This window comes from Apteryx mantelli, chromosome 3 (assembly GCF_036417845.1).
Source record: "Apteryx mantelli isolate bAptMan1 chromosome 3, bAptMan1.hap1, whole genome shotgun sequence".
NCBI lineage: Eukaryota > Metazoa > Chordata > Aves > Apterygiformes > Apterygidae > Apteryx > Apteryx mantelli.
The window spans coordinates 104201804-104229549 of NC_089980.1; the positions used below are offsets into that span (position 1 = coordinate 104201804).

Consider the following 27746-nt stretch of genomic DNA (forward strand, 5'->3'; position numbering starts at 1 on the left):
TATCCTTCTGTTTTAGTTTTGTGGCTGTCACCCTTTCAAGGTAAAGTAATGGATTTATATTCTTGTGGATAACATGGCTGATTCCTTACTCATTGTGCACTTTGCAGGCAAAGCCCTCACATTTATCAAAGAAAAGGTCTTGACTCGGGAGAGCGGCATGAGGCGAGGCGTTCCCAAGGTACTTGTTGTTGTCACAGATGGTCGATCGCAGGATGAGGTGAGGAAAGCAGCAACGGTCATACAGCATTCTGGTAAGCGATTCACAGTACCTAGCTGTTTCATTTCCTTAAGTGTTAAGCAGTATAGTTTAAAAATGGTGTTTCAGTTATCTGGGAATTCTTTATTCATCATTTGTGGACTCAGAAATGTGTGCTTGGAATGGCTCAAAACTATTTTAAGAATTTAGATCTCCTGGGCCAGACTTGCTTCTTCTTTCTCTGTCCTCTCTGGGGGTAGATCTGGCTTCCAAAGGCTTTCAAGGAATTCCTCATGCATATCGTTTAGTAGAGCTGATTTTCAATCACTTCTTCCTCCTCCTTGCTGTGTGCACCACTCCTTTCTGGTGCCCTTGAGGTCCTGGGCTTGGCTTTTTTGAGCTTTAAGCTGTAGCTGGCATAAGCTAGAGGAGCTTCATTTAAAGGAACTGCTATTGCTTGAGCTGGGTCTGAATTGACTCCTTCATTGCCTTCCAAGCCGAGAAACATTGCACTCCCTCTTTAGATTTCCTGAATGTGGCTTATGTGTAACTGAGGACCCATTCCTTCCCCTGCCATCACTAGCCTCTACTGAGACCACCCAGCAGTTCTGCATTTTAGTGTATGAACCACCTGGAGTTCAGTTCCCTGAGTAAGAAGATGATGTACTTCCTTAAAAAAATCACAGACTTGCAGGGCTTAGAACAGACTATGAGTGGTCATCTCTCTGATCTGAAGGAATCAACTCTGTCTAGATTACTTCTAAAAATTTTTGGCTAACCTATTCATAAAAACATCTACAGTCTCCCTGGATAATCTGCTGCAGTGCTTAACTACACTTATAGTTGAAAAGTTGTTCTTCACATCCCACTTAAGTGTTTCTTGAAGCTAATGAAACTGCTTTCTTCCTTTCATGTCCCTAGTTAATCAGGAAAGCAATTGATCACTATCCACTTTGTAACAGAATCACAGAATCACAGAATCACTGAGGTTGGAAGGGACCTCTGGAGATCATCTAGTCCAACCCCCCTGCTCAAGCAGGGTCACCTAGAGCACATTGCACAGGATTGCATCCAGGCGCATTTTGAATATCTCCAGAGAAGGAGACTCCACCACCTCTCGGGGCAACCTGTTCCAGTGCTCTGTCACCCTCACAGTGAAAAAGTTTTTCCTCATGTTAAGATGGAAGTGTCTGTGTTTCAGTTTGTGCCCATTGCCTCGCGTCCTGTCGCTCGTCACCACTGAAAAGAGTCTGGCCCCATCCTCTCGACACCCTCCCTTCAGATACTTGTACACATTGATAAGATCTCCTCTCAGCCTTCTCTTCTCCAAGCTAAACAGGCCCAGCTCTCGCAGCCTTTCCTCATAAGAGAGATGCTCCAGTCCCCTAATCATCTTTGTGGCCCTTCGCTGGACTTGCTCCAGTAGGGCCACATCCCTCTTGTACTGGGGAGCCCAGAACTGGACGCAGTACTCTAGATGTGGCCTCACCAGGGCTGAGTAGAGGGGGAGAATCACCTTCCTCGACCTGCTGGCAACACTCTTTCTGATGCAGCCCAGGATACCATTGGCCTTCTTGGCCACAAGGGCACATTGCTGCCTCATACTTAACTTGGTGTCCACCAGCACTCCCAGGTCCTTCTCTGCAGACCTGCTTTCCAGCAGGTCAACCCCCAACCTGTACTGCTGCATGGGGTTATTCCTCCCCAGGTGCAGGACCCTGCACTTCCCTTTGTTGAACTTCATGAGGTTCCTCTCTGCCCACCTCTCCAGCCTGTCCAAGTCTCTTTGAATGGCAGCACAGCCCTCTGGCGTATCGGCCACTCCTCCCAGTTTTGTATCGTCAGCAAACTTGCTGAGGGTGCACTCTGTGCCTTCATCCAGGTCATTGATGAAGAAGTTGAACAAGACTGGACCCAGGACTGACCCCTGGGGGACACCGCTAGCTACAGGCCTCCAACTAGACTCTGTGCCACTGAGCACAACTCTCTGAGCTCTGCCATTCAGCCAGTTCTCAATCCACCTCACTGTCCACTCATCTAACCCACACTTCCTGAGCTTGTCTATGAGGATGCTATGGGAGACAGTGTCAAAAGCCTTGCTGAAGTCTAGGTAGACAACATCCACTGCTCTCCCCTCATCTACCCAGCCAGTCATTCCATCATAGAAGGCTATCAGATTGGTTAGGCATGATTTCCCCTTGGTGAAGCCATGCTGACTACTCCTGATCACCTTCTTTTCCTCCACATGCGTGGAGATGGCTTCCAGGATGAGCTGCTCCATCACCTTTCCAGGGATGGAGGTGAGGCTGACTGGCCTGTAGTTCCCTGGGTCCTCCTTCTTGCCCTTTTTAAAGACTGGGGTGACATTGGCTTTCTTCCAGTCCTCGGGCACCTCTCCTGTTCTCCATGACCTTTCAAAGATGATGGAGAGTGGCTTAGCAATAATGTCCGCCAGCTCCCTCAGCACTCGTGGGTGCATCCCATCAGGGCCCATGGATTTGTGGGTGTCAAGTTTGCTTAAATGATCTCTAACCCACTCCTCCTCCACCAAGGGAAAGTCTTCCTCTCTCCAGACTTTCTCTCTTGCCTCCAGGGTCTGGGGTTCCTGAGGGCTGGCCTGACCAGTAAAGACTGAAGCAAAGAAGGCATTCAGTAATTCTGCCTTCTCCGCATCCTTCGTCACCAGGGCACCCACCCCATTCAGCAAAGGGCCCACATTTTCCCTAGTCTTCCTCTTGCTGCTGATGTATTTGAAGAAGCCCTTCTTGTTGTCCTTGACATCTCTAGCCAGATTTAATTCCAAACGGGCCTTAGCCTTCCTCGTCGCATCCCTGCATACTCTGACAACATTCCTATATTCATCCCAAGTGGCCTGTCCCCCTTTCCACTTTCTGTAGACTTCCTTCTTCTGGTTGAGTTTTGCCAGGAGCTCCTTGCTCATCCATGCAGGTCTCCTACCTCCTTTGCTTGACTTCCTACTCATAGGGATGCACCGCTCTTGAGCCTGGAGGAAGTGATGTTTGAATATTAACCAACTCTCTTGAACACTCCTTCCTTCCAGGGCCCTCACCCATGGGATTCCTCCAAGTAGGTCCCTGAAGAGCACAAAGTTTGCTCTCCTGAAGTCCAGGGTTGCGATCTTACTTGGTGCCCTGCTGCCTCCTCGCAGGATCCTGAACTCCACCATCTCATGGTCACTGCAGCCAAGGCAGCCCCCAACCTTCACATCTTCCACCAGTCCTTCTTTGTTTGTTAGTACGAGGTCCAGCAGCACACCTCTCCTTGTTGGCTCCTCCACCACCTGGGTCAAGAAGTTGTCACCAATGCTCTGCAGGAATCTCCAGGACTGTTTGTACCTAGCTGTGTTGTCTTTCCAGCAGATATCGGGGTGGTTGAAGTCCCCCATGAGAACCAGGGCCTGGGATCGTGAGGCTACTTCCAGCTGTCTGTAGAAGGCCTCATCAACTTCCTCATCCTGATCAGGTGGCCTGTAGTAAACACCCACAACAGTGTCACCTCTATTAGCCTGCCCTTTGATCCTTACCCATAAGCTCTCAACTCGCTCTTCATCCACCCCTAGGCACAGCTCAATACATTCCAGTTGCTCTCTCACATAAAGAGCAACTCCACCACCTCGCTTTCCTGGCCTGTCTTTCCTAAAAAGCACATAGCCATCCATGACAGCACTCCAGTCATGCGAGCTATCCCACCATGTCTCCGTAATGGCAATGAGATCATGGCCCTGCGACCGCACAGATATCTCTAGTTCTTCCTGTTTGTTCCCCAAGCTGCGTGCATTGGTGTACAGGCATTTCAGGGAGGTGATTGAGCATGCAGGTTTCCCAGGAGGGCTAAAAGAGGGTCCTCCATAGCCACATCCCATGCGCACTTCCCTGGCTGCATTCACCTGTTGGAGGCATCCTGACTTGAGCAGTCTTTTGCCAACTACCCTGTCACTATAACTCTCCCCTTCCCCCATCTTTCCTAGTTTAAAGCCCTCCTTACCAGGTTGGCCAACCTGTTGGCAAAGACCTGTGTGCCCCGCCTCGTGAGGTGGATCCCATCTCTCCCCATCAGTTGTCGATCTTCAAACAGGGTCCCATGGTCGTAGAAACCAAAACCCTGTTGCCAACACCAGCGGCGCAGCCAGTCGTTAACCTGGAAAGTCCGTCTCCTCCTCCTCTCATCCATCCCCCTCACTGGCAGGATTGAGGAGAAGATGACCTGGGCTCCCAGACCCTTGACCACCTTCATATTTGAAGCCTGCTGTCATTTCCTGTCTCTGTCTTCTCTTTTTCTAGACTAAACAAACCCGTTTCCTTCAACCTTCTCTGTTGATCATGTTTTCCAAGCCTCTTATCATTTTTGCTACCCTCTCTACTGGCTTTGGTTTCTTTGCATCTTAAATATAGTGCCCAAGACTGAACACAGTATTTCAGCCAAGGCCTCACCAATATTGGCCAGAGAGTAATAATTATCTCCCATCTCTTATATATGTCTGTTAATATACCCCAGAATGACATTTGCCTTTTTTGGAGCAGCATCCATTGTTCATTCATAGTCAGTTTGTCATCAAGAACAGCTTTTAAATTTTTTTCTGATGTATTGCTAACTAGTTTTTCCATGTTTTATATGCATATATTTGATTTTTCTTCAGGCTAACAGTTGTATTTAGACAATCTTACCTTTGTTATCTTTCCATCTGTGAATCTCTATTGTGTAATTACTGCTGTGACAGCAGCTTATGAAGATATGCTTGTTTTAGCTTTGACTTAGCTTGTCTGTGCAGTTTCTTGTCACTGAAATTTTGTGGGAGATTTTGCTATTTAGTGTTGAATTCTGCAGCGACATTTTTTTCCTTCCCTGTTTTGTGGTATGGCAAAGAGAGGACAAATTATCAAGTGGAGGATTAGGTAGAAGAGGGGAAAGAAAGAAATGAGTCAGAGAGACAATTTTGTAAAGGCTAGAAGATAACAGGAAGCTAAAATTTGACATAGAAGGCAAGTAGAAGCTATTATAAAGATTTGAAAAGGAAAACAACCCTGACAAGGAGCAGATTATACCGGTACTCCTGCTGTTATATGATTAAATTCTAGGGGCTGGATTCTTCTCATTTAACTTAGACATCTAACTACTAAATGTCTGGTCTGAGCTGGTCATCTAGGTTCCTTTTGTGGTCATTGAATAGAGCAACAAATAGGTGTCTACAGAACACAGCTTCTCCTATCTTAAAGTAAGCATCTTAGGGAAGTGAGATGAACTGCATTCTGAATCCGTCTCTGTCTGTTGATTATAGAGGAAGCCTAGACAGCTAGCTTAGACTCGTTGTTAGCTTGGAAAGTAAAAATTGGTGACATGAATCCCACCCAAAGAACAGGAGAAGGAAACAGAGAAACATGAAAAGCAGGAGGTGGCAAGAGTTAAAAGATCAGATAAAAGTAGATAGTGTGCACAGAGATTTTGGACATAAAACAGATTTGAGATACTGTAGAATGGAGAAGATTGTGCATTTTGTGTGAAAGAGTGAAGGGACTGTGGAGCCAGGCCTGTGAGCTTGGATAATGCCCGACAGCAGTCAATGAAAGGAGGATAAAGTTTTGAAAGAAAGATGCAAAAATCAGTTTAATCCCTCTTGAACTTTGGTAAGGTGAAAGGATGTCCAGAATATATGCTCATAAAGAAGGTCAGATACAAGACTTGGTAGAGCTTGAGAAGTCAATGACAGAGATGGTTTGTGAAATTTTGACCTGGAGAATGGTAATGTGTATTAACTACATTTTGCATTAAAAGTGTTACTTTTACAGGTTTCAGTGTCTTTGTGGTCGGCGTGGCTGATGTGGATTACAATGAGCTGGCCAAGATTGCCAGCAAGCCCAGTGAGCGTCATGTATTTATTGTTGATGACTTTGATGCCTTTGAAAAGATTCAAGATAACCTCCTCACCTTTGTGTGTGAGACAGCTACCTCAAGTGAGTAACAGACAGTGTTTTCCATTGTCCCCAAATTAGTACATTTGCTTACATATTGCTACAGTTGTCATCCCCTTTACAGTACTTTAAAATAAGTGTTCATATAGAAAAGTTATGTTTCATTATAATTACACAGGGTTTGAGAGAGGAAGTTAATATTTTTAATTTGAACTAGTTATTGTATTTTATGTAATCTTGTCTCACATTTCAAGATACTGGTGTATCAAAAAGGGAATAACAGTCTCTAAGAACTGCTCTTCAAGAGGAAGCAGAATAATGTCTAATGTATACTATGGGACATGACAGGTCTCTTCCTTGCCACTGGTTTGGGTGCAGCTGAAGTGTGTGATATTGTTTTAAAATTATTTAAATTAAAGTCCAGTTGTTTACTCATGTGAAATCCTTTTATGGCAAAAATGAAAAATTCTCAGGCCTGTCGTGCAGCTATGTACTCCCTTACTGCCTCATTTGCAGGCTGCTGAGGAGCCCTATAAATCTGCAGCTTTTTCTTGTGAATCTGACAGCTAATATGCAGTCTGACTCATGTATTAAATATCCATGGAAAGATTGTGTCATTGTGCGCATTTCTTCTTATGAATTGGACTCTTAAAATATTCTTGGGGTTCATTTATTATTCCATGCAACTTGTCGTGGTAGAAATACACTACTGCAAGTAGTGAGTAAAGATTTTAACAGTTCATCTACTGCAGAACAGAACACAGGATGACAAACGTAACAAAAGCTGGCTGATAATTAGTAACAGTGCAGCTTTTCTGGTAATAAAACTTTTTGAAGTATGTACATGTTCATATCATGTTATGTTTTATTAGTTTGAATTTACATGTTGTTTCATTTCTTTTAGCTTGTCCTCTTATTTACTTGGAGGGATACACTTCACCTGGTAAGGAGCTGTCTATAATATTTTGGCATAGGTTCATTTGTGTCATTTCCCACAATTGCGCTACAGTGTTTCTTTTTCTTTCCCCTCCTGATTTAAAGGCTTCAAGATGCTGGAATCATATAACTTAACAGAGAAGCATTTTGCTTCTGTACAAGGTGTATCACTGGAATCAGGCTCTTTCCCAAGCTATGTAGCATACAGACTCCACAAAAATGCTTTTGTTAGCCAGCCAGTACGGTAAGTTGTCTGTTTAAACTGTTTTCCTTGAAGACTCATACTTAGGGCAAGCAGGTGGAGAAGGATTAATAGAGTTTAGAGCTAACAGCATTAGTACCTTATAGAAGATGCAGTTATTTGGTGTTCTTTTTACTGAACTCCAAGAAATATACTCCAAAGAACATGTCGTTGTTCTCATGAAATGCTAGTCTTTTTCTTCCTTCATGATCTGCTTATTGCTCTTTTTTTAAGACTATTCTTCTTAACCATTCAAAGCCATTCAAGTTATATATAATGAGTATAATCCACAGTTCGGCCTGAGGCAATTGAACAACAGCCTCTTTAATACAAAGAACTCCACATTGCCAGAGGGAAATGGTTTCAGTTTGGAGGGATAAGTACCACTTTTTGCAGAGGCATCATACTGCAGTAGGCAGCACCCTGATGTCATCGACGTGGGGTAGTTTCTCCTTTAGTTGAGTTGCCATATTTGGCAAATGGAGTGCAGTTTTCAAGGGCCTGTAATCCTCGAGCTTGGTTATGGACGGTAATATGCAGTCTTTCTTTTCAACTATCACACACAAAAAAAAGAAGCAGAGTTAGTTTGAGTAAGAGGAAGCTAGTGGTAGAGGGAGAACAGTATCTCCCTTATTGTTTTTTTACATCTGTTCCTCTCCCATCTTCTTCAGTATGTTTTAGAAAAGTCATACTGAGTCAAAAGAGATGCCTAAAGCTAGCCCATTACTCTTATTAGATTAAGGAAGTTTAGTCATTTGTTCAAACAAACTTTTGAAAACTTCTGCCATCCTGTGAGATTGGTTAAAGATCAGATCACATATACAGGAGCTGAGATGTATGAAGAATTAATATCCTTTTGCTAGCCTTCTCAGCTCACAACTGTAAAATTTTAGGACATGAGGACTTTTTCTTCTTTGATGGGCCAGTATAGTTTTGTGTGTGAAAGATCCCTGACAGTCTGGATTTTTACAACCTAGGGAAGTGCAGATAATTCCAGTTAGTGGGACCTTGTTTTGCAATTCTGTTATATTAACATAAATCTTGCATTTAGCAAGATAAGTAAGATGATAAAAAGATAATAAAAAGACAGAGTTTCTGTTTATTTTAATTTTTGAAATGTTGTGATACATATTCTGTTGTCTTCTGTAAGAGGTGGAGTAGACTTGTCAGAGTACTCTTGGCACTTATTTTTCATGAGGAGCCAACAAATAATACTCATTTCAGACTGAGGCAGCAAGGCATAAAAGTTTCCTGTTCCTGGTGGCATAGTTGTTTTCATATCTGAGATAACTTGGTATCAGTAGTGTTGCTGTATCTACTTTATTATTTTCCTTTTTGCATTGTGCTGTGTGTTGTTGTTGACTTAATGATATGACTATTATTGCAAAATGTCTCCAACTGTATGGGTACACGAGCTATGCCCAAAATACAGAGCAACTTCTCTATTAATTTTAAGGTTTCTCTGTCTACGTTCATGAGGCCAAATTGCACTCTAAGTCTGCAGAAGTGCCAGTATATTGGCTAAGGAGAGACCAAATTTACCTCCTTTTTTACAATTCCCTTCCCGTATTTTCCCTCCTTCAGAATATACTAGAGGCCATATGATGCATATTTTTACTTCTGGCTTTCTGTCTTTTTAGTGTCTAACAGTCTGAACATCACAAATCTAAACCTCAGCAGTCAATGATGAATGAGGTGGAGCCTAAATACATTATGAATTTCAGGGGATACATTAAATATCTCCTTGCTTGTACCTGTGCCTGGCTGCCAGCATAGTCAAGGGCAGTGTTTTCTGTTGCATGGCTGTCTAAAATGGGCCAGGTGAAAGACTAATAAAGTCATGATCTTTCTTTTTTCTATACTTATCATGGAGGAATTTAAAATATGTGTAGTTTATGCTGAATCTTGCCACCAGAACACATCTCCAAGACCTCTTGGTCACATTGGCTGTCCCCATAACCGTGGATATAACCATGGACTCAAAGATAGGCTGTGAGTTCATTTTAACAAATCACAAAATGATTTTTATCACATAGTTCTTTTCTATTTGATGGGGCAATTAAAATGGTCAGTTCTGTTAAACACTGTGATTCTCCGTTACTCTTTTGCCTTTTCTTTGAAAAAGAGCAAATTATGATGATCTTATTTATTTTTCGCATGTGTTTTTGATGTGAAAAAATGTCCTCAAATTCTCTTAACAGGGAGATTCATCCAGAGGGATTGCCACAGGCTTACACTATCATTATGTTATTCCGCCTTCTGCCGGAATCACCCAACGAGCCTTTTGCAATTTGGCAGATTACAGACAGAGATTACAAACCACAAGTTGGAGTGGTGCTCGATCGTAAGGATGATTATGCTTATTGAACAGAGAATTTATACTTTATAAAGTTACTTTTCATGCATTCTTTCCAAATCTTTCCAAAGCCAAAGCATTTTTACATGGCAAAGGGATTATATGTTTTTTGTTTTACAAGAATTTTTTTACTTTGTACTTTAATTATTCAACTAAGAGTAATTCAACTAAGCTACGTTTTGACTTTGTTATTACCTCTAAAACCAGAGGAATGTACATCTATGCAGTTACGGTCCTGTAAAGTTATCTATAATCCATGTTTACGCAACTGAGTGGTGCATCATATTTTATCCATGAGTGTATCTTAGGATAGTGATTTCAGTAGTACATCTAAAATGAAATGTATTATCTTCATTTGTTGCAGCTGCCAGCAAAGTGTTGTCATTCTTTAACAAGGATACAAGGGGAGAGGTTCAAACTGTAACTTTTGATAATGATGAAGTAAAGAAAATCTTTTATGGAAGCTTCCACAAGGTAAAGAATTGAAATTATGAATGTTATTTTGTGAAGTGCCATTCTTTGAAGCAAAAGACAAGCAAGCAGAAGCCAGAGTCAGTTGTATCTACTCTCTGTAAGTTGATGCAGGGCCTTACAGATTATGTAAAAACAAGATCTCTGAAGTTGTAGCTCTTGTTTGTTTATTGAATTAAAGGCCTAGTCTGAACCCAACATAAGAGATGATTTTCCAAGCTTGTGTAAATGGAGGGGTATATCTGAACAAGATTTTATAGCCTGGTTCCTGGCATATGAAAGAGGAAGAATAAAAGATAAACCTAAAAAGGGGAAAAGGAAGCTATGATGAGAAAAAATTGGAGGGGAGTGCAATGATTTGGAATCATTCAGAGAAGAGGAAGATAAGGCCACAGAGAGTAAGCAGTTATGAGAGTGTAGATGAAGGCAAGGAGACAAGTTTGTAACATAAATAGCATATTGAATCAGATTTATATGTTTAACAAACATAATGCATTATATATATATTGTACATGTGCATGCATATTGATATATTGTTGGCTTTAGAATCACTGGATCTAAAATACTCCAAAACATTTAGCAGAGATTATTCAGTTAACTGAGGAAGCAACAGTAATGAGAAAGAGCACATAATGGATCGTATAATCTATTTGCATATATATTTCTGGATAGATGAGGGAAGAGCAGTAGATATTGTCTACCTTGACTTCAGTAAGGCTTTTGACACTGTCTCCCATAACATCCTCATAGATGAGCTCAGGAAGTGTGGGCTAGATGGGCAGACAGTGAGGTGGATTGAGAACTGGCTGAATGGCAGAGCTCAGAGGGCTGTGATCAGCAGTGCAGAGTCTAGTTGGAGGCCTGTAGCTAGCGGTGTCCCCCAGGGGTCAGTACTGGGTCCAGCCCTGTTCAACTTCATCAATAACCTGGATGAAGACACAGAGTGCACCCTCAGCAAGCTTGCTGATGATACCGAACTGGGAGGAGTGGCTGATACCCCAGAGGGCTGTGCTGCCATTCAGAGAGACCTGGACAGGCTGGAGAGGTGGGCGGAGAGGAACCTCCTGAAGTTCAACAAAGGCAAGTGCAGGGTCCTGCACCTGGGGAGGAATAACCCCAGGCACCAGTACAGGCTGGGGGCTGACCTGCTGGAAAGCAGTGCTGCAGAGAAGGACCTGGTGGTCCTGGTGGACCAGCTGACTATGAGGCAGCAATGTGCCCTTGTGGCCAAGAAGGCCAATGGTATCCTGTGTTGGATTAGGCAGAGCATTGCCAGCAGGTCGAGGGAGGTAATCCTCCCCCTCTGTTCAGCCCTGATTTATGAAAACTTGATCCTGCCAGACTTGCTTCCCTCTAGCCATTGAGAGGTGCTTGGTTCAGACTAAACATAAGTCTAAAAACACAAATTTAAAAATATTTTCCTGCTGCATTAAGCATGTATGTTTAGGGCAAGAACAACAGTGAGTTGCAATTGCAACATTTTCAGTCAGCTGAAATGCATATGCTCATGTTTTCCCTTATCTGCCTTCTGTTTAGTTTAGTTTTCTTCTGATGACTAAATATGGCAGCAGTATACCATTTATTTTCTTTATGATACCCTCTCCTGCATGACTAGTCACTGCCAGCATTCCTTTAAGGATACTGATAAGAGGTTGATTCTGTCAACTTGCTGATGCTGGAGAGTACATTGTGCACCTAGCTCTGCTATGGCTGAAGGCAGTGAAAGCTGGTGCCAGCCTTCTAATGTGTTGAGACTTGATCTCTTTAAAACACTGATGACTACAAAAATCACTCAATATTATAGAAGCTGGTGTTTTCTTCAGAATTTGACAAACAGAGGATAATTCCCAAAACTGCTCCTAGACCATGTCCAATTATTTTTGTGTTTAAAATTTATTTGATGACTAATTATTTTCCTATATATGAAGAAACACTTATATCTCATTAACTTTGTGACTGATATTTATGAGTGGGCTTGGATCACACCTGCATTAGCCTCTCTTTTGTCCTTGGCATTTGGCTCTTTGCCTTTCTTCGTTTGATACCTCAGTAGGACAACTGAATTTTCAGGAGCTGTGTTAATCTACTCGAGTGAGAAAAACTGCCAGTAAAGGCGAGAATAAGTACTGTTTTGGTGTAAAAGTGGAGCCATTCTTATTGCCAGGAAGTAATGTTAAAACACAGACCAGCATTTAGCATGCCTCATTCTAGCTGTCAGTTTGAGAGCTGAGACTTCCTTTCTTGAGTCCTTCAGGTGAGTGTTGTGAAGCTCTCTACATGCTATACTGCCAGCAGTATGTTTTAAGTGCCCACTGGTGATTTCATTGACGCTCATAGTCATATTTTACCTTGTAGCTTTCTCTAAATGTGATAGAGCTGAGCAGAATTTTCTGATAACACTTACAATAAAGATATGCTTATTTATCAGAGCAAACAGGGAACAACTCTCAACCCCAGCAACACTAGTAATTATGTTTGTGTTACACTTGTTGGTGAAAAGCAATTAAAGGGAAAATAAACATCCAGAATTTTTTATTATTTAATTTTAAATGCACTCATACATATAACCAGAAAACAATGCCAAGATGCAGAACAGTGTTGAGGAGTAGCAGCCATTTGCAAAATATGTTAAAACTCTGGAATTGTGAATTCTTGGTTATGAGACTATTTCTTAAGCAAAACTGAATCACATATCTGTTGTTCAGTGCAGTGGGCAAACTCCCTTCTTCTTTTCCCAGAGAAGAATCAAAAGTTCACATTTTGATATTATTAAAAGTAACTGGGGTAGCCTTGATTTAAATAGCTGTATTTAGGATCTTACACCATGTAGCTGAGAGCAGACTCCTCTGGACTCTCTCCAGAATGATTACTGAGATTGCTATATGAGTCATGTTGCTAATGATAACATCATGGGACTCCCCAGCTCATGTGCTGGGAAAGCCTTATGTATCAACCATGTTGATTAGCTCCTAATAAAGGTTAATAGTAGTTTCAGCTGGATGAGAGAAGGAAAATAAGATTACCACATTTCAAAATGTACTTTTGCAATTTCTCCTACCATCCAGTTTCAAAGAAATGACAAATCTTTAAAATACAAGAAGATGTTTTCCAAAATGTCAAACATTTTTGTGGTTTTTATTCGATGACTTACTGGCTCATTCAGTGAAGCACAGTTAACTACACCTAACTGTGCAGGAAAATTTCCTTTGGCATACTTGAATTCTTTGCGTAGCATAGCTATGGTGAAAGCTGTTGAATCTGGCAAGTCCCATAGGAAAAATCCTGACTTCCTGAGACAGCCATTAAATTTATAACTGAATGTTTTGGAGAGACAGACAACTTCTACTTTCTTTCTGCTTACCATGCTAGACTTCCTTTTAGATTGCATTAGATTTTGTGGTAGTCAGCCACAGGAAATTTGATAATGAACATATGTCTTTCTGTTGGTGTACATATGGGATAATAGTTTGCTTAGCTTATTGATGTGGTTCATTTAGCAGTAGATCAGAAGACTGTCAAGCTTTGTCTTAGAGGGGTCCAGGGAGAGACTCAAATATATTTTCTTTCTTAAAAGCTAAGTGCCACCTGGCACCAGAAATAGTCAGAGATGATGCTTTACACTAGTGCATTAGAAATTGGAGACAATGTTAGTTAAAGTTGTTTTTTGAAAACAAAATGTACAGATGTTTTATTTACTATTAAAACTAGATACACATTCGAATTAGAGTTATGTCTGGGCCATGAAATTTGGGCTGGAATTCAGAGCTGGTATTAAATGAGCAGTGAACTTAAGAGAGGTTGTCAATGACTTGGGGGAGCACTGCTTATTTTTGACTGTATTGAGTCATTTCTTACTTTGGATGTAGATGATGCTCAGTCATTGCTGGTTGAACTTTTTCAAATTAGTGGTCCCACTCAGTATCCTGAAATAGGTTCCCCTCTCCTAAGTTTTGTGTGAAAATGAAAATGGAGTAATATGCATATATGCAGAAGTGTCCTTTGCTTTATTTAATTTGTTGCAAACAGTTAGAAAGACCTGCATGTTAAGTACCTTTTAGAATTAGTAAATTACATCTGTGATGAGTTTAAAGTGTTCAGTGCAGTCATTAACCAGGAAAATGTAGTCATATAATCAGATGACTGAATATATGATGTATAAATGATAATGAATTTAAAAGTTTTGGTATGATGCTTATTGTTTCATTTTGGGGGAAGTTTGATTTGCAATCCCAAAATATACTGTGGACACACTCAGTTATCTTTCCAATTGTTTCTTACCTGGTTAATGAACAATGTTCTGAATGTTAATTAGAAAAAAGCACCCTTATAGAGAGCACTGAGAATTAAACTGTGATGCCAACTGAATTTAAGATAACAAAAAAATAACGGCAGTTTCAGAAGTCTTAATTCAAATTATATAAAGCATATACATGTAATGCTTAGAGGGTTTGAGATAAGCTGTGCTGATGCCTTGGAGACAACTCCACATGGGAAAATATTTATTATGGAAAAAAAGAACAAATTCTCAGGAGATAGTTCAGCACTTGTTGACTCAGGACATTTAAGGGAATTTCTGTTCTTTCAACTTCATACCAATTTTTAAAAGTAGTTATCAAATAGCAATATGTTTCTGGAAGGTTATGTGCTGTGATAACAGACGACTTTGAACATAAACACCTACTTCAAGGATCGTTTACTGATGGTCTTACCACTTAGATATTTCAAAAATTATATATTATAGATCTTATATGTTATATAGAAGATACTTACAATACATAAGGTATATACAATCACTGAAACCTTTCTCTTGCCTTAAGATGTTCTTCCATCAGCTGTCTATTAGATTCACTAAAATGTCAGACAAATGTCAGACTTTTTTTTCTTGTGGAGTCCTGAAGGTCTTCTGTTTTCATGGATATGTAGGAAATTCACTTGCATAACTTTCATTAGCATAATGGCAGTGACCTCATCAAGTCCTTTGCTCACATTGAATGAGCGATAGATTCTCCTTTTGTTTTATTCATACATGCTCTGTTATTTAATCCTGTGCAGTCACAGCAGGACAAATCATCATATTTCCTCTGAGATTTTAGAAGGGTAACCTTTGTTTCAATTTCTTTTGTTTTTCTGTTTAAAGTTTACTGTTTTCCCCAAACATTTCATTCTCTTTTCCTTGTCAACTTGCTCTCCCTTTGCTACAGACTTTGTTTTCTCCCTCTTTAGTTTCCCTTATTTCTAATAATTAATCTCTTCCTCTTCTTCCCTGTTTCCTCTTATTTTGGCATATGATTTTGTAGCCAAATTTCTTTCTTGGAAATTTCTGTCTTGCATCTCTTGTTATTTTGTCTTTTTCTGGGCAGGCTTCTCTGCTCCCTTCCTTCATCTCTATATAACTAATGCCTCTGGTTGAGTCATCTATGGAAATTGAACCCTGTATCCTTGGATCTGAAACAATCTATGCTCTGAACTACAGACAGAGTCTATTAGCAAGTGGGCAGTCACAGACTCATAAACCTCTTGTGTGGTCCCAGCCATCAGAAGAGGACAAGAAAGGCTTATATTCACTTCCTCTCCCAAATTCTTCTCATTTTTGACTTTTATTCCATCATAAAGCAATTTTCAGGCAAGCTTTTTTAAAATAGTTCATTGTAGTATTACAATTTTATATTAAGTATTACTTATTAGCCATGCCTATTTATTCATTTTAATAGACCTTCAAGGAATTTTAAAGAAGTAACTAATGTAGTAGGTGTCCCTTAAGTTAGAATTTTTCTCCTGCTTGAAAGTAAAGCAGGATTTTTAGAAACCAAACTTAAAAACATATTACAGAAACTAGAAAATACTGTTAAAAGTGATATATGCCTATGTGCTCTTGGTCAACTTTCTAAATATTACATTAAACCCCTTTTTCAGGTCCATATTGTTGTTACTTCATCAAATGTTAAGATTTACATTGACTGCAGTGAAATATTGGAGAAACCAATTAAAGAGGCTGGAAACATCACAACTGATGGCTATGAAATGCTTGGGAAACTTATGAAAGGTGACCGGAGATCAGCAACAGTAAGCAATAATCATTAATCCATTTATTAATGCAAACTCTTGACATTTTCTGAAAAAAGAGATGAGAGATTAGGGATTGCTGAGAAACCGGTATGGCGTTTGAACCTTCCAAGTGTCTGTATTGCAAAACCTGACATACTCAACTGAGAAGTTTGGTCATTCTCTTGACAGTGTCTCATTCTAGCAGAATTATAAGAACAAAAACTAAATGGCTGAAAATTGCAGACAGATAAATTCAGACGAGAGGGGAAATGTTCTTCTTTTAATAGGGAGAGCAGTTGGTCATTGGAACCATTTACTGTGTATTCTCCATCACTGGAAATCTTTAAATGAAGATTGCTTTGTTTTCCTAAAAGATGTTATTTAATGAACACATTTTAATTCTGGCAAGTCGTATGGTCTTTCCTATACTGGATGATCACAGTGGTCCCTTCTGGCTTTATGATCTGTAAAGCTATGATGAAAAAATGGCTGCTGCTATGAAAGGCACATAATTATCCTGATGGATTCACTATATTTAATGAGTAATCAGTGTTATTACTCAGGCTTCATATTAGAAGACCTAAGTCTGAACTCTGACCCATGTGTGCAAATCATAACACCTGAAAAAGTTTCTTGGAACACGTATGTTTACTTGTATGTATCAAACTTTGTGGCTCTGAGGGTGGAAAAAAAAAGAGAGAAAACTGTTTTTACTATACAGTCTACCTAATGTCCCCACTTCAGCCTTTCTGTAAAACTATTCCCGGCTGATGTCAGTGGAAAGTTTCATACATGAATCTAGGTTAATATATGACCCAAGGATTGCAGACCTTAGAGCTGGTCCAGATGTTCTCTAGCCAGATTTCATGCTGAAGTGCGCAGGCATTCTGCAGATGTAGAAGTTCATCTGTGTTGTTCATTAAGTATTGTGAAATAGTTATTGGGTCACTTTATATGGTTACCTTTTGCCCCAGAAGAGGAGGAAGCATCAGTGCTTGAGGTTGCTTCTAGCCTTAAGTAGGCTTATTTTTTATTTTTTTAATTTATTTTTTTAATTAAATTTAAATATGTTTTCTGTTATTATTGTCAAAAAATAAGTGAAAATGTGAATGATGTTAACCATATTAGAAAGAAATCGTCTTAGGAGTCATTTTTAATGGTAATGCCACCAGGTTTTATAAATAATGTCTCTTGTACCTTTAACTGATCAAGATATGAAGCCATTTGCCTTTCTTTTACAGTTTGAAATCCAGAATTTTGACATTGTATGCAGTCCAGTTTGGACTAGCAGAGACAGATGCTGTGACCTTCCTTCTATGGTAAGTATAAATGAACTGGGGGCTGTTCAGAAAATCATATTAATAACAGATTGAACAATTTCAATATTAATCTGGTATTATACATAATGATGACAACACATTTGAATCACATTTGTCAGAGCAGCCAGTAAACAACACTATATTTCTAAGTTTTGTGCCTGAGAGAAAAAGATTCATGTGTGCTAGAATGAGCCCCTTAGGAATGGTGGAAAAAAAGTCAGTTATATTTTGTATTTCAGTGATATTTAACGTCCTCAGAATTATGAATGGAATAGCTATATTATTTTTTATTTCATCTGTTGTTAGATTGGCCTTCAAAAAGTAACTAGTTTTTCTTTGGCAGTGCAAGATGATTGTCTAATGCATGTGAATATTAAAACAACAGAAACTGCATATGATTATTGTTTTTGCCTGTGGCCTTGCTGTTAGTGTCTTATATTTTTCTTATATTTTCTCCCAGAGAAAATAATTTGCTAAAAATATGAAAAGTCCTGCATAAAAAATTTGAAAAGCACTCTTTAGCTGTGAGTTCTACTGTACTTGAAAATAGTTGGGATAATAGAGATTCTTGCTGTTATTGTTGTAAAAAAGAAAAATAGGCTTCGACCAAATACTTTTCTTTAAAAGTATAGTAATAATTGTGGTTGAATTTTCAGAGGGATGAAGCAAAATGTCCAGCTCTTCCAAATGCTTGTACCTGTACTCAGGACAGTGTTGGACCCCCAGGACCTCCTGGACCAGCTGTAAGGAACTATTTAATGATTTTCTGGATTTTAAATTTATCATGGTACTTTTGTGTTGATCAAAGTGAAAAGAGAGAGTTTTGGTTTATGCAGGCAGAATTAAAACCAGCTAATTTTCTTCGCCGTATATCTTGTGGAAAGTTTGACACTCCTGTTCTTGTGTTCCCCTAGTAAGTGGAAACTGCCACTCAGTTAATTTATGGTTTTGCAAAACAAAGGTCAGTCAGAGAGACAGCTGCAATCAACAGGTTCATAACATCATATTAATCTGTTCTCCTTCCTTCTTAGTTTAGACCACAATTGGGCAGCTCCTGCCATCTATACTTGTCTATATAATCTTTTTCTCATATTTTCACTTTGCTTACTGTGACTAGCTCCTCACTGTTTGAGAGATTGGAAAATCTGGCCCAATCTCAGCTTGCACTTCATGTACAAGGTATTTTTTGTGTGGAATGTACAAATACTTTCCCTAAATACAGAGTCAGAATTTCACTCCAAGGAAAGACTCTTTACTCTGTCAGGGAAAGAAATTAGTTACTTTTTTTTTTTAATGTGGAGAGATAGTACTCTATGGAATGGACGTGCTCCTACCAGTTGCTTTAAATGTAAGGGAGTTATATTCAGCCCACTAGTCCTACTTCGAAGCTATCAGCAAATGCTGCATCAGGCATATGAAGCCTGTTTAAGTTGCCTATCAGTCTACTGGAGAGGTATCCAGTGACTTTGAGGGTTACTCTATCTCAGAAAACTGGATATAGATTACATAAGTTTGTATCTGCAAAGACAAAAATGATAAAAATAGTTAATGGGCGGAATTGGCAAGGCTGAAGCTGATGTGGTTTACTGAAGTCCTGATGCATCTTTTGCTCTTATTTTAGTACTGTTAGCATTGTGATCTATACACCTCAAAACTTTGTGCTTTGACACAGAAATTTGACATAGGCATAAAGGGGATTCATAGCTCACAGTAGTATGATGTACCCTTGCTTGTATAAAATACATTTCTTTCCAAATGTTCACTTTAGGGTGGTCCAGGTGCTAAAGGTCCCAGAGGTGAAAGGGGTTTGACTGGATCATCTGTAAGTATCTTTCTGGAGTACATCTATCACATTGTGACACACTTACCTGTATGAAAATTTGTATGCTGAATTCTATCTTGTGCTAAGAATGGGGATTATAAAAATTTAATTGGAAATACATCTATATGTTATTTATGTATAGTCTATCTATTTAAGACTATATATGCAGCCTAAAAGGCATTGACCCCACATAAGGAAACTAGATCTCAGGTATGAGGGTGGAAATACACACTCTGCAGCATGTTCTCTTTTCTTCAGTACAGAGGAGACAGGCTTCCAGTTAGCACTGCCAGAAAGCTTATATTGGTCTGTGACTTCCAACTTGACTCAGAGACTAGCTTGTGGAAATATATGGCATTTGAGTAACTGCTTCCAGGATATAGCCTATTTTGAAGTGTTAGTGTGTCTCCAGGCTGCTGACTTATCCTAAAGTGCCTAACCCAAAAGAAATTGCAGCTACAGATCTAAGAAGAGGTTGTAGTTTTAAATCTTGTTTTATTTTCTGCTTTAAGGGGCCACCTGGTTCTCGTGGTGAGACAGGTCCTCCCGGGCCTCAAGGTCCACCAGGTCCACAGGGCCCCAACGGGCTGTCGATCCCAGGAGAACCGGTGAGTGGCCATTGGAGTGTGGGTGACATTGTGTGCGGAGACAGAGCTGTCCGCGGGGGCAGCGGTCTCAGGAAGAGACTGGCAACCTTGCCCTAATGCTCCTTTTCCCCTGTAACGTGGGAACATCATGAAACAAGTCTCTTTCAGTACAATAACATCATCTGTCCTATGCCTATGAAGGGACAGGGAGTGAGTGTTAAGTGATGTACATTGTGTTACACCATTTTTTCTGTTACAGTTTTTCTGTATAGTTCTTAGGAGTGTAGCTCTCCTAGGACTTAAAGCTCTAGGACTCAAAACTATCAAACTCTGGTGCAGGAAAATGAAGTGCGCAATGCTAGGCTGAAGCCTTTCCCACAGATTTATGTGTCTGATGTCTATTTTGTGTGCTTAAATCAGCAGCTGGAAGTTCAGAGAGACGAGTGCCTAAGTCTAGGCATACAAACATAGCCCTGAGTTTCTTGGGTGCTTTCTTGGCAACAGCATGTATATTTTAGTAAAGGCTACTTCTCATTTAATGTACATGTCTTCAAAGCCAAAGTAACTTTATTAATACTGGTGAAGTTTTGCTAGATCCAGGTGTATTTTAATAAATAATCATCCCAAAAAACAGTAGTATAATCTTGCTGTTTCCTGTATATTAGGAATAGTTGCATAATGAACAGCTTTTTGTATGAATTCTTTGTATAAAATATAAAGCTTATGAAGAAAATTCAATAGAGTTGATGTTGCATTGCACATTGTTTCATTTTATATTTGAAACTGGGTCACCTTCTTACTCTGTAATCTGTGTAATTTGATTGGAAAATGGAAGACAAAATGTGCTTTAAGGTAGAAATTAGGTATGCCGCTTTTGTAAGGACAAGGTAGAAAGATTTTATTAACCATTATAGATGCTTTTCATTTTTTGTTGTATACCAGGAGGAAAAAACTTCATCAAAATGGCCTAGAGACACCAAACAGCATGAAATGCTAAATGCATTCTTGATACATGTAGAATATAATAAATATTTTTGTCACATGCTGTTTGAAAACCTTTGAAGAATGAAAGCACCAATAAAACCAACGTATTGCTTGGAACTTATTATTAGTAAAAATAAGTTATAATGTCACTTTAGAGTCATATAATTTTGTTTTTCCTATCAATTTACAGTTTACATTTGGAGGCTGTGTTTATAAATTGCTAGATTATTCATGTGTCATTACCAGTTATTAATGCTGGATTATCTAGCAAGCCACTTCTGAAAATAAGTATTGTTTTGTTAAACCTAGCTCATGTGTATTTAAACTATAGCCCTGTAGGATATGTGGAATGCAGGCAGGTTGCGAAAGGCAGTACATTGTTTCTTTGTGTGCTTTCACACTTCGTGTCCTAGAAATGCGTAATGCCTTTTAGACCGTGGGCTAGAGAAAAACCATGATATCTTAAGAAGACCAAGCTTTTACCTTCTTCCTTCATGTAGCAGCTCCATTCACCAGTTGAGAAGGATGAGGATCGATAGGAGAAAATATGTAACCTTCCCTGCTTTCTCACCCATGAAGATATTAAAATTATATTATAGTCTCTCTTACTGAAAGCTGTGTCACTTTCTTATCAAAATATCTGCCCTTCCCCCCAAATATCTGCTTGTTTTGTTTTTAATATAGTGTCAGCTAGTCTTCCTGCATTTGCAAATGCTTGTGGAATGATCATTATTACTTCATTGATGAGATATATATATTTTGGTTTATCCCATAATACACAGTTGGTTTACAGAATCCTTAGTTTAGGTATTTTGCAGTAATTATCTTGTGTCCATTTACATGGGTTAGTTATTTTGCTATTCTCTTCTGTAATTCAGAATCCCTAATGATCATTTATGCACACTGTAGGGGCGTCAAGGAATGAAAGGTGATGCCGGCCAGCCTGGGCTACCAGGGCGATCGGTAAGTTGATTCTTAGATAAGAATCTTATGTCATGTAGCACTATTCCTAATACAGGTTAGCTGATAGACAGCTGTCTCTGACATCAGCAAGAGACATGGACTATTTTCATAGCTTCCTGAGCAATAGTTTTGGAAACATGTTTAGCTTACACTTAGGAATTTGAAATGTAGGAAATACTAAACAATTCAAAATAGAGAAAGATTGAAAGAACAGCTGTACTGCGTCAGACCTAATGTCCTTCTAGCAAGTCATGAACACAAGGAAAAAAAACATTGGATTAGGAAAAGTACACTGATACTTCCCCTGGATGGGCTCAACTTCTGACCACCTGTGGTTTAGTGTCTTCCTAAAATAGAGGTTACAAAACCTTTGCTGAACTCTTTTTTAACAGTGTTACCTAATTACTTTTTGAAACCATTCTTTTGGAGCTGAAATTGTCTTGGGATAGTGAGTTCCACAATTAGTTATGTGCTTTGTGAAAGAAGAAAACAATATAAATTTCATTTACTTGAAGGATTCTATATTGTAAAGTAGGATTAGGTTTTGAGGAGAAAAACTAAGAATTTTTGGATAATCAGCCAACAAGTTGTTTTTCAGGTTTGAGAGTTTTTTTTTTTGAAATGTGTATGAAAAGGGTGGGTGGTGTCATCAGTAGACTATAGGTTTACTATCTAAGGTCATTGATTTGCCCATGTGCTGACATAACTCATCTTCCTCGATTACCTATATTGTCCTTCATTTTATTGGGGATGTAAGGATTATATGGCAGTTGCTTAAGTGGTGTTGTGGATGTAGCTTCGTATATCAAATGAGGTTAGTTATGGCCCAGGGGCCTCATATTCTTTACCTGTTTTATTAACCCTTGTAACTGTGAGCAATATACGTTTAGGCAGTAGAAATGTCCTGTAGAAAGCAATGCTGCATTTGAGTGATGGTGGGGTGAAATAGAAAAGGGGAAGAAATGGATGACATGATATAATAAAACTGTTCAATATCTGATTCCTATAATAGTGGTCTTGATCCTGCAGGGTGCTGAGTGAAATCATTCCTGGATGTCCTCTAATGTAGCCTGTTTAATTTTAGCTTTTAATCTTAACCCAGAAGCTACAAGGAACAGAAGCAGAGGATTTAGAATCTGCAAGATATGGCAGCAGATTGTTAAAAAATAGAAGAAGAATAGTGTAAAAGGGGGAAAAGAATAATAAAGCAAGACTCTAATTTTTGTTTCTTCAGAAATTCTTTTCTGATGGATGACTGCAGCTAGACTTTAGTTCCAGATGTTAAAGGATTAGCTGACAGTTAAGCTATACTTGAAAAAGCAATGAAAAGGATATATCTGTTTTCTGGTAATAGGATTGAAAAAGTTGAATTGTGGGTTGGTAAGAGAGGAGAGGAAAACTGCAGTAAAAAATAAAGTGAGGGTGAAATAAAAAGTAAAGTTGTATCATGTATATGAAATAACTGGTTTCTCCCAAGGTCTGTTTTATTTTTGTTTTGCCAAAAAGCAACATTGAAGGCAGTTGGATATTTAAATGTGTGCATCTGTACTGGGAGAGTGAGCATAACAGAGATATTTTCTCTCTCTCAGATACAGTTTATCATTTCTCTTCCCTCTAGGGAACCCCAGGTTTACCTGGTCCACCTGGCCCAATGGGACCTCCAGGTGAAAGGGTAAGGTTTCCTCAGTTTATCTTGTTAAAGAACTAAGTAATGGCTTTTTTTCTTTATCATAGCTTTCTGTTTTCAAATGCTTTGTAGAAAGCATCTAAGCTAGAGCAGTAAAAGTGGAAGGACTGGGAAATATTGGGGTGGAAGCCTCCCCTGATAGCCATAGGGTAGTCACAGCTAGTTTCCACACAGTCTGTTGACTACGTTGTCAGATGCCTGCACACATAGAGTGGTAAGCCCGCTGAGCAGGGCTCTGCTGAGCCACTTAGCCCTGCTGTCTTCCACATGCGGTTGCTGCTGGCAGGGACCCCTTGGAGCTCTACTGGTCTCTATGTTTGGGAGATGTCACATCCCTAAAGAATCCATCTGTGCTCTTACTGAGAAGGCCAAGTGTGCTCCTTAGCCTTTGTTTGGAGCTAACAATTCTTTGGATCAGGGATTCTGAAATGTCCTCATAATGAAGGGAGTGCTCACAGATACTTTATTGTGGAGCTGTTGAAATCACCCTCTTCTGATTTGGAGTCATCTAGGCATATCCCTTTTACATTCACAGTGGCATATCATCCTTGAGATGACTGAACCAGTGACTTACCTTGACAGCCAAAATTATTAGATGATATATGCATTTATAGTTTTCCTGTAGTGGGATTTGATATCCAGAAATGAAGACAGAACACCATGTGATATCCACTTGCCAAAGAACATACTGGAGCATGGTCATCAGTGACCACAAATGTTTGTTTGAGAAGGTTGTGTTAGATTATTGAAATGGAGTTTCTCAGCATGTCTTCTTGTAGCGGGTGTATCTGAGAGGGAGGTGTTCTGTTGTTCTTCATCTGTTGACGTAAAAACCTCAGATATTCCAGCTAATCTGTGAGCAGAGAGAACAGCAATAAGGACAATCTTCCTCTTCTGAGGTAGAACAACAATTCCTTTGCCGAGATAGTGTTGAGAGGGACTCACTCCATCTTCAATTAATCAACAGCAGCTGAACATCTTCTAAATTTGCTGAAGTCCACTGTTACATAGATAGCCTTCCCATTAGAAAGCATTAGCTATGGTAGCTACTTTGGGATAGTTTTAAAAATTGATGTTAGTAGTAATTAGGAGTACGGCAATTATGTAATCTTAAGGACCATTTTAATCACAGGATAATCTTTACTCATGTTTTCATTTTTGAATAGGGTTTCACAGGAAAAGATGGTCCCACAGGTCCAAGAGGTCCACCAGGACCAGCGGTAAATATTATTTTGTCTTTGGTATACAATGAAATAGGAGACGTGAGCCAAAAGAGAACCAAATTGACCTTTTCACTTTCTGTCAAGTATGAAATGGATCCTTTGTATAATATCTCAAATGGATCTGAAAAACTTTCAGTAAAAGGTGAACAGAGAGCTGTGGATTCAGCTGGATTCACAAACATCAGGAGAGTTTAATTCTGCTTTCAGTTGGTTTTATCCACTTGACTTCCAGTGGTTTCTAAGCTGATTTCTGCAAGTGTAAATAAGAGAAGAACCAGTTTGCCTGGTCATTAGCTTTAAATGCATAGCTAGATCTACGGAAACCAAGCACCTTATTACTTGTAGTCTGCACAAAACAGCCTCTGTTAATAATACAAATAAGTGTTTCCTGACAAGAATTTCTGAGGATTAGTTTTTTGCTTAAAAATCTAGTTCATTGTATTATGTGTGGCCATGTTAGAGGAGGTGCTGGTCTTTTATTTGCTCACATTTATCTAAAATCACTAAAATTAATTTTATGGGCTCACTGTTGTGAACTTTTACGTGGATCACAGACTTGCTACACAAAGTGAGAAGGCCTGACTGTCTGATACTTGTTTAGGAAGCCCTCATTAAGAGACATACCGAAAACATACAGGCACTCTTTGCATTTTTTGATTCTGAAATGCTTTTAGAATTGTGATGTTATGTAAAAGAACATGTTTCCACAGAGAAACAAATTCCTTTTTCTGGAGGAAAGTTTTCAAACATGGTAAGTATCTAACAAGAAAAAACTGATAGGAAGCATTTTCGATATTGCTCTGCACTCATTAATACCACCGCAAGTTTCTTACCAGCCAATTGCACTTAGGCTGTTGTGGGTCTCCACAATTCCCTTTACACATCTTTCTGCTGTAGGGTGCCCCGGGAGTTCCAGGAGTTGCTGGCCCAAGTGGAAAACCAGGGAAGCCAGGAGATCGTGGAACACCAGTAAGATAATGATACATATATAGTATCAATTTTAAAATTACATTCTCTCTGTTGATGAATATAAGACTTACCCTCACTTTAAATACTTGCCTCACAGTTATGACAGTGGTTAATACAGTGGAGCTGACCTAAGACCACAAGGCTTCTTTCAAACCATTTTATTTTTACAGCATGTCTTTTTGCTCAGTTTAATAGTTGGGGCTGGAAATTGTGGTCGCTGGTTTCTACTAAAAAGATTGTACACTGTTACGTGCCAAGATATATATTTCTACACTGTATAAACATGAAGAGCTGGGTCAGCAAAATGACTGGAAAGTCTTTATATTTGTGTGTGAGTACGTGTAGTAAAAAAGTGGTATGCTGCTGAAGGTGGAAAATCTTTGATAATGTTACATGATCACTTTTGGTTTGCAAATGTTTGGAGTTTTTACAATATGATTTTGAAATTATTTGAGGACTGTGGGTTCTGTTCAGACCTTTAAAGTAAAAGTGCATGCTGGATGGGGAGAAAGAGCAGGAGGTGCTGCCTCCCACCAGCTGTTTCAGGAGAAATTTAAATTGGTTCATTTTACAGCATCTCTGAGAAATTATGTTTGAGTCAGGGTTGCAGGCAGCAATTGAAAGGGGAAGTTATTCATTCTTTGTACCATATCATCTGGAAATCAGCCAGAATTTTCCATCCCACTTCAAAGTCACTGTGCATACAACAGCTGGATAGTTTGGAGGAATATACAGTAGGCTGGCAGCTTGATGATTATGAGCTGTAAGATCCCAGGAGCACCTGGAAGCTGGATCATTTTCTCATATGTGCACTGAATTCCGCCTGCACTTGTGAGCCTATAAATCCCATTGGTCCTTGCAATAGAGGGCATTGGGTCTCTTAGGAAGGAACTGAAGCTTTCCTGCCTTTAGACATTGCTCATGTGATATTCCTGCCAGGTCAGATGACTGATGGATGTAGCTGTGCCAGGCACAGGGTGCTGTGGTTTGTTCCCTAGGCACAGGGCACTGTGGTTTGTTCCCAAGCGTGCTTCGAAGTACCAGGTACATCTGAGTTTTCCCTTACCTGGGGTACTGGATAAGGTGCCCCATTGCAGTGGTAAAGATCTTTTGCAGGTAACTAATGTGAAAAAGAAGGAAATTTGGCTTCAAGCCTGGTTCCAAAGCTTTTGCAAAGCAAGGCAGTCAACCACTGTCTGAGCACCGCATGTAAGTTCTCCTACACTCTAATCCTAAGAGTTCCTTTGAGTTAGAAACACAATTCTCTTCAGTTATTCCACTTTCTTGTAATGTGACACTGTGCATTGTATTTACCATTTCTTATGTTTCTAGAACATATCCCAGCAGGAATTCTGGCTTGTACCTTGCACAGATGTTTTTATCAGACTCCTGGTGGACAAAATTTCAACACTTTCCTTTGTGTCCGGTGGTAGTATTGCCAAAGGTGCAGCCTAGTAGCCAAATGCAACTTGCAGTGTCCTGAATCATAGTCCAGGCCTGCCAGTATTTGTAACTTCCTGCCGTGGAGAAAGATAGTGAGGCTTTGCATTGCCTCCGGTAAATAGAAGTAAATAATTTCTGACTAGATCCTGTCATTTTTCTTCTACTTGAGCAATCTGTAGTGTTAGTACTATACAGCACAAGTCAGGTGATAGACCCCTGCAAAGCAAGGAACATTACATCCCAGGCCAAAGATACACAAAGTTATCGGCAAATTATGAGAAGCCTTGGTGTTGCTAAGACATTCCCAGTGAATGCAGTCAATTGAAGTTCTTTCCTGATGTGTTAAATACCATTAATGTGCTAAGCTAAGGCAGACCACACCACTAACATGGCTGTAAACATTTCTCCACTGTGATGTGAGACTCATATTAGAAAGAGTAGTTACCTGAAGTGTTAACTGAATTTTCATGGGAAATAGGAAATTTAACTTTATAATCTGCTCATAGGTACTTCCAAAAGAAACCTATGAGAGTTTTCAGTACAGTAATAATATAACTGGAAAAGAAACATCGAGAAC

At 39.5% G+C, this 27746-nt stretch overlaps 1 protein-coding gene across 3 annotated transcripts in view; it reads left to right on the plus strand.

Annotated features, from left to right (window-relative positions):
* Positions 1–27746, plus strand: part of COL12A1 (collagen type XII alpha 1 chain) — a 111154-nt gene that overhangs the window by 69724 nt on the left and 13684 nt on the right. For all 3 annotated transcript variants that reach the window (XM_067294103.1, XM_067294104.1, XM_067294102.1), the window contains exons 46-60: positions 108–251; positions 6001–6165; positions 7028–7066; positions 7165–7303; positions 9502–9644; positions 10021–10130; positions 16041–16190; positions 17414–17491; positions 18148–18234; positions 19260–19313; positions 19826–19921; positions 21794–21847; positions 23466–23519; positions 24701–24754; positions 25655–25726. In XM_067294103.1, coding sequence (XP_067150204.1) covers positions 108–251; positions 6001–6165; positions 7028–7066; positions 7165–7303; positions 9502–9644; positions 10021–10130; positions 16041–16190; positions 17414–17491; positions 18148–18234; positions 19260–19313; positions 19826–19921; positions 21794–21847; positions 23466–23519; positions 24701–24754; positions 25655–25726 — 1439 coding nt within the window. The remainder of the gene's footprint in view (positions 1–107; positions 252–6000; positions 6166–7027; positions 7067–7164; positions 7304–9501; positions 9645–10020; positions 10131–16040; positions 16191–17413; positions 17492–18147; positions 18235–19259; positions 19314–19825; positions 19922–21793; positions 21848–23465; positions 23520–24700; positions 24755–25654; positions 25727–27746) is intronic.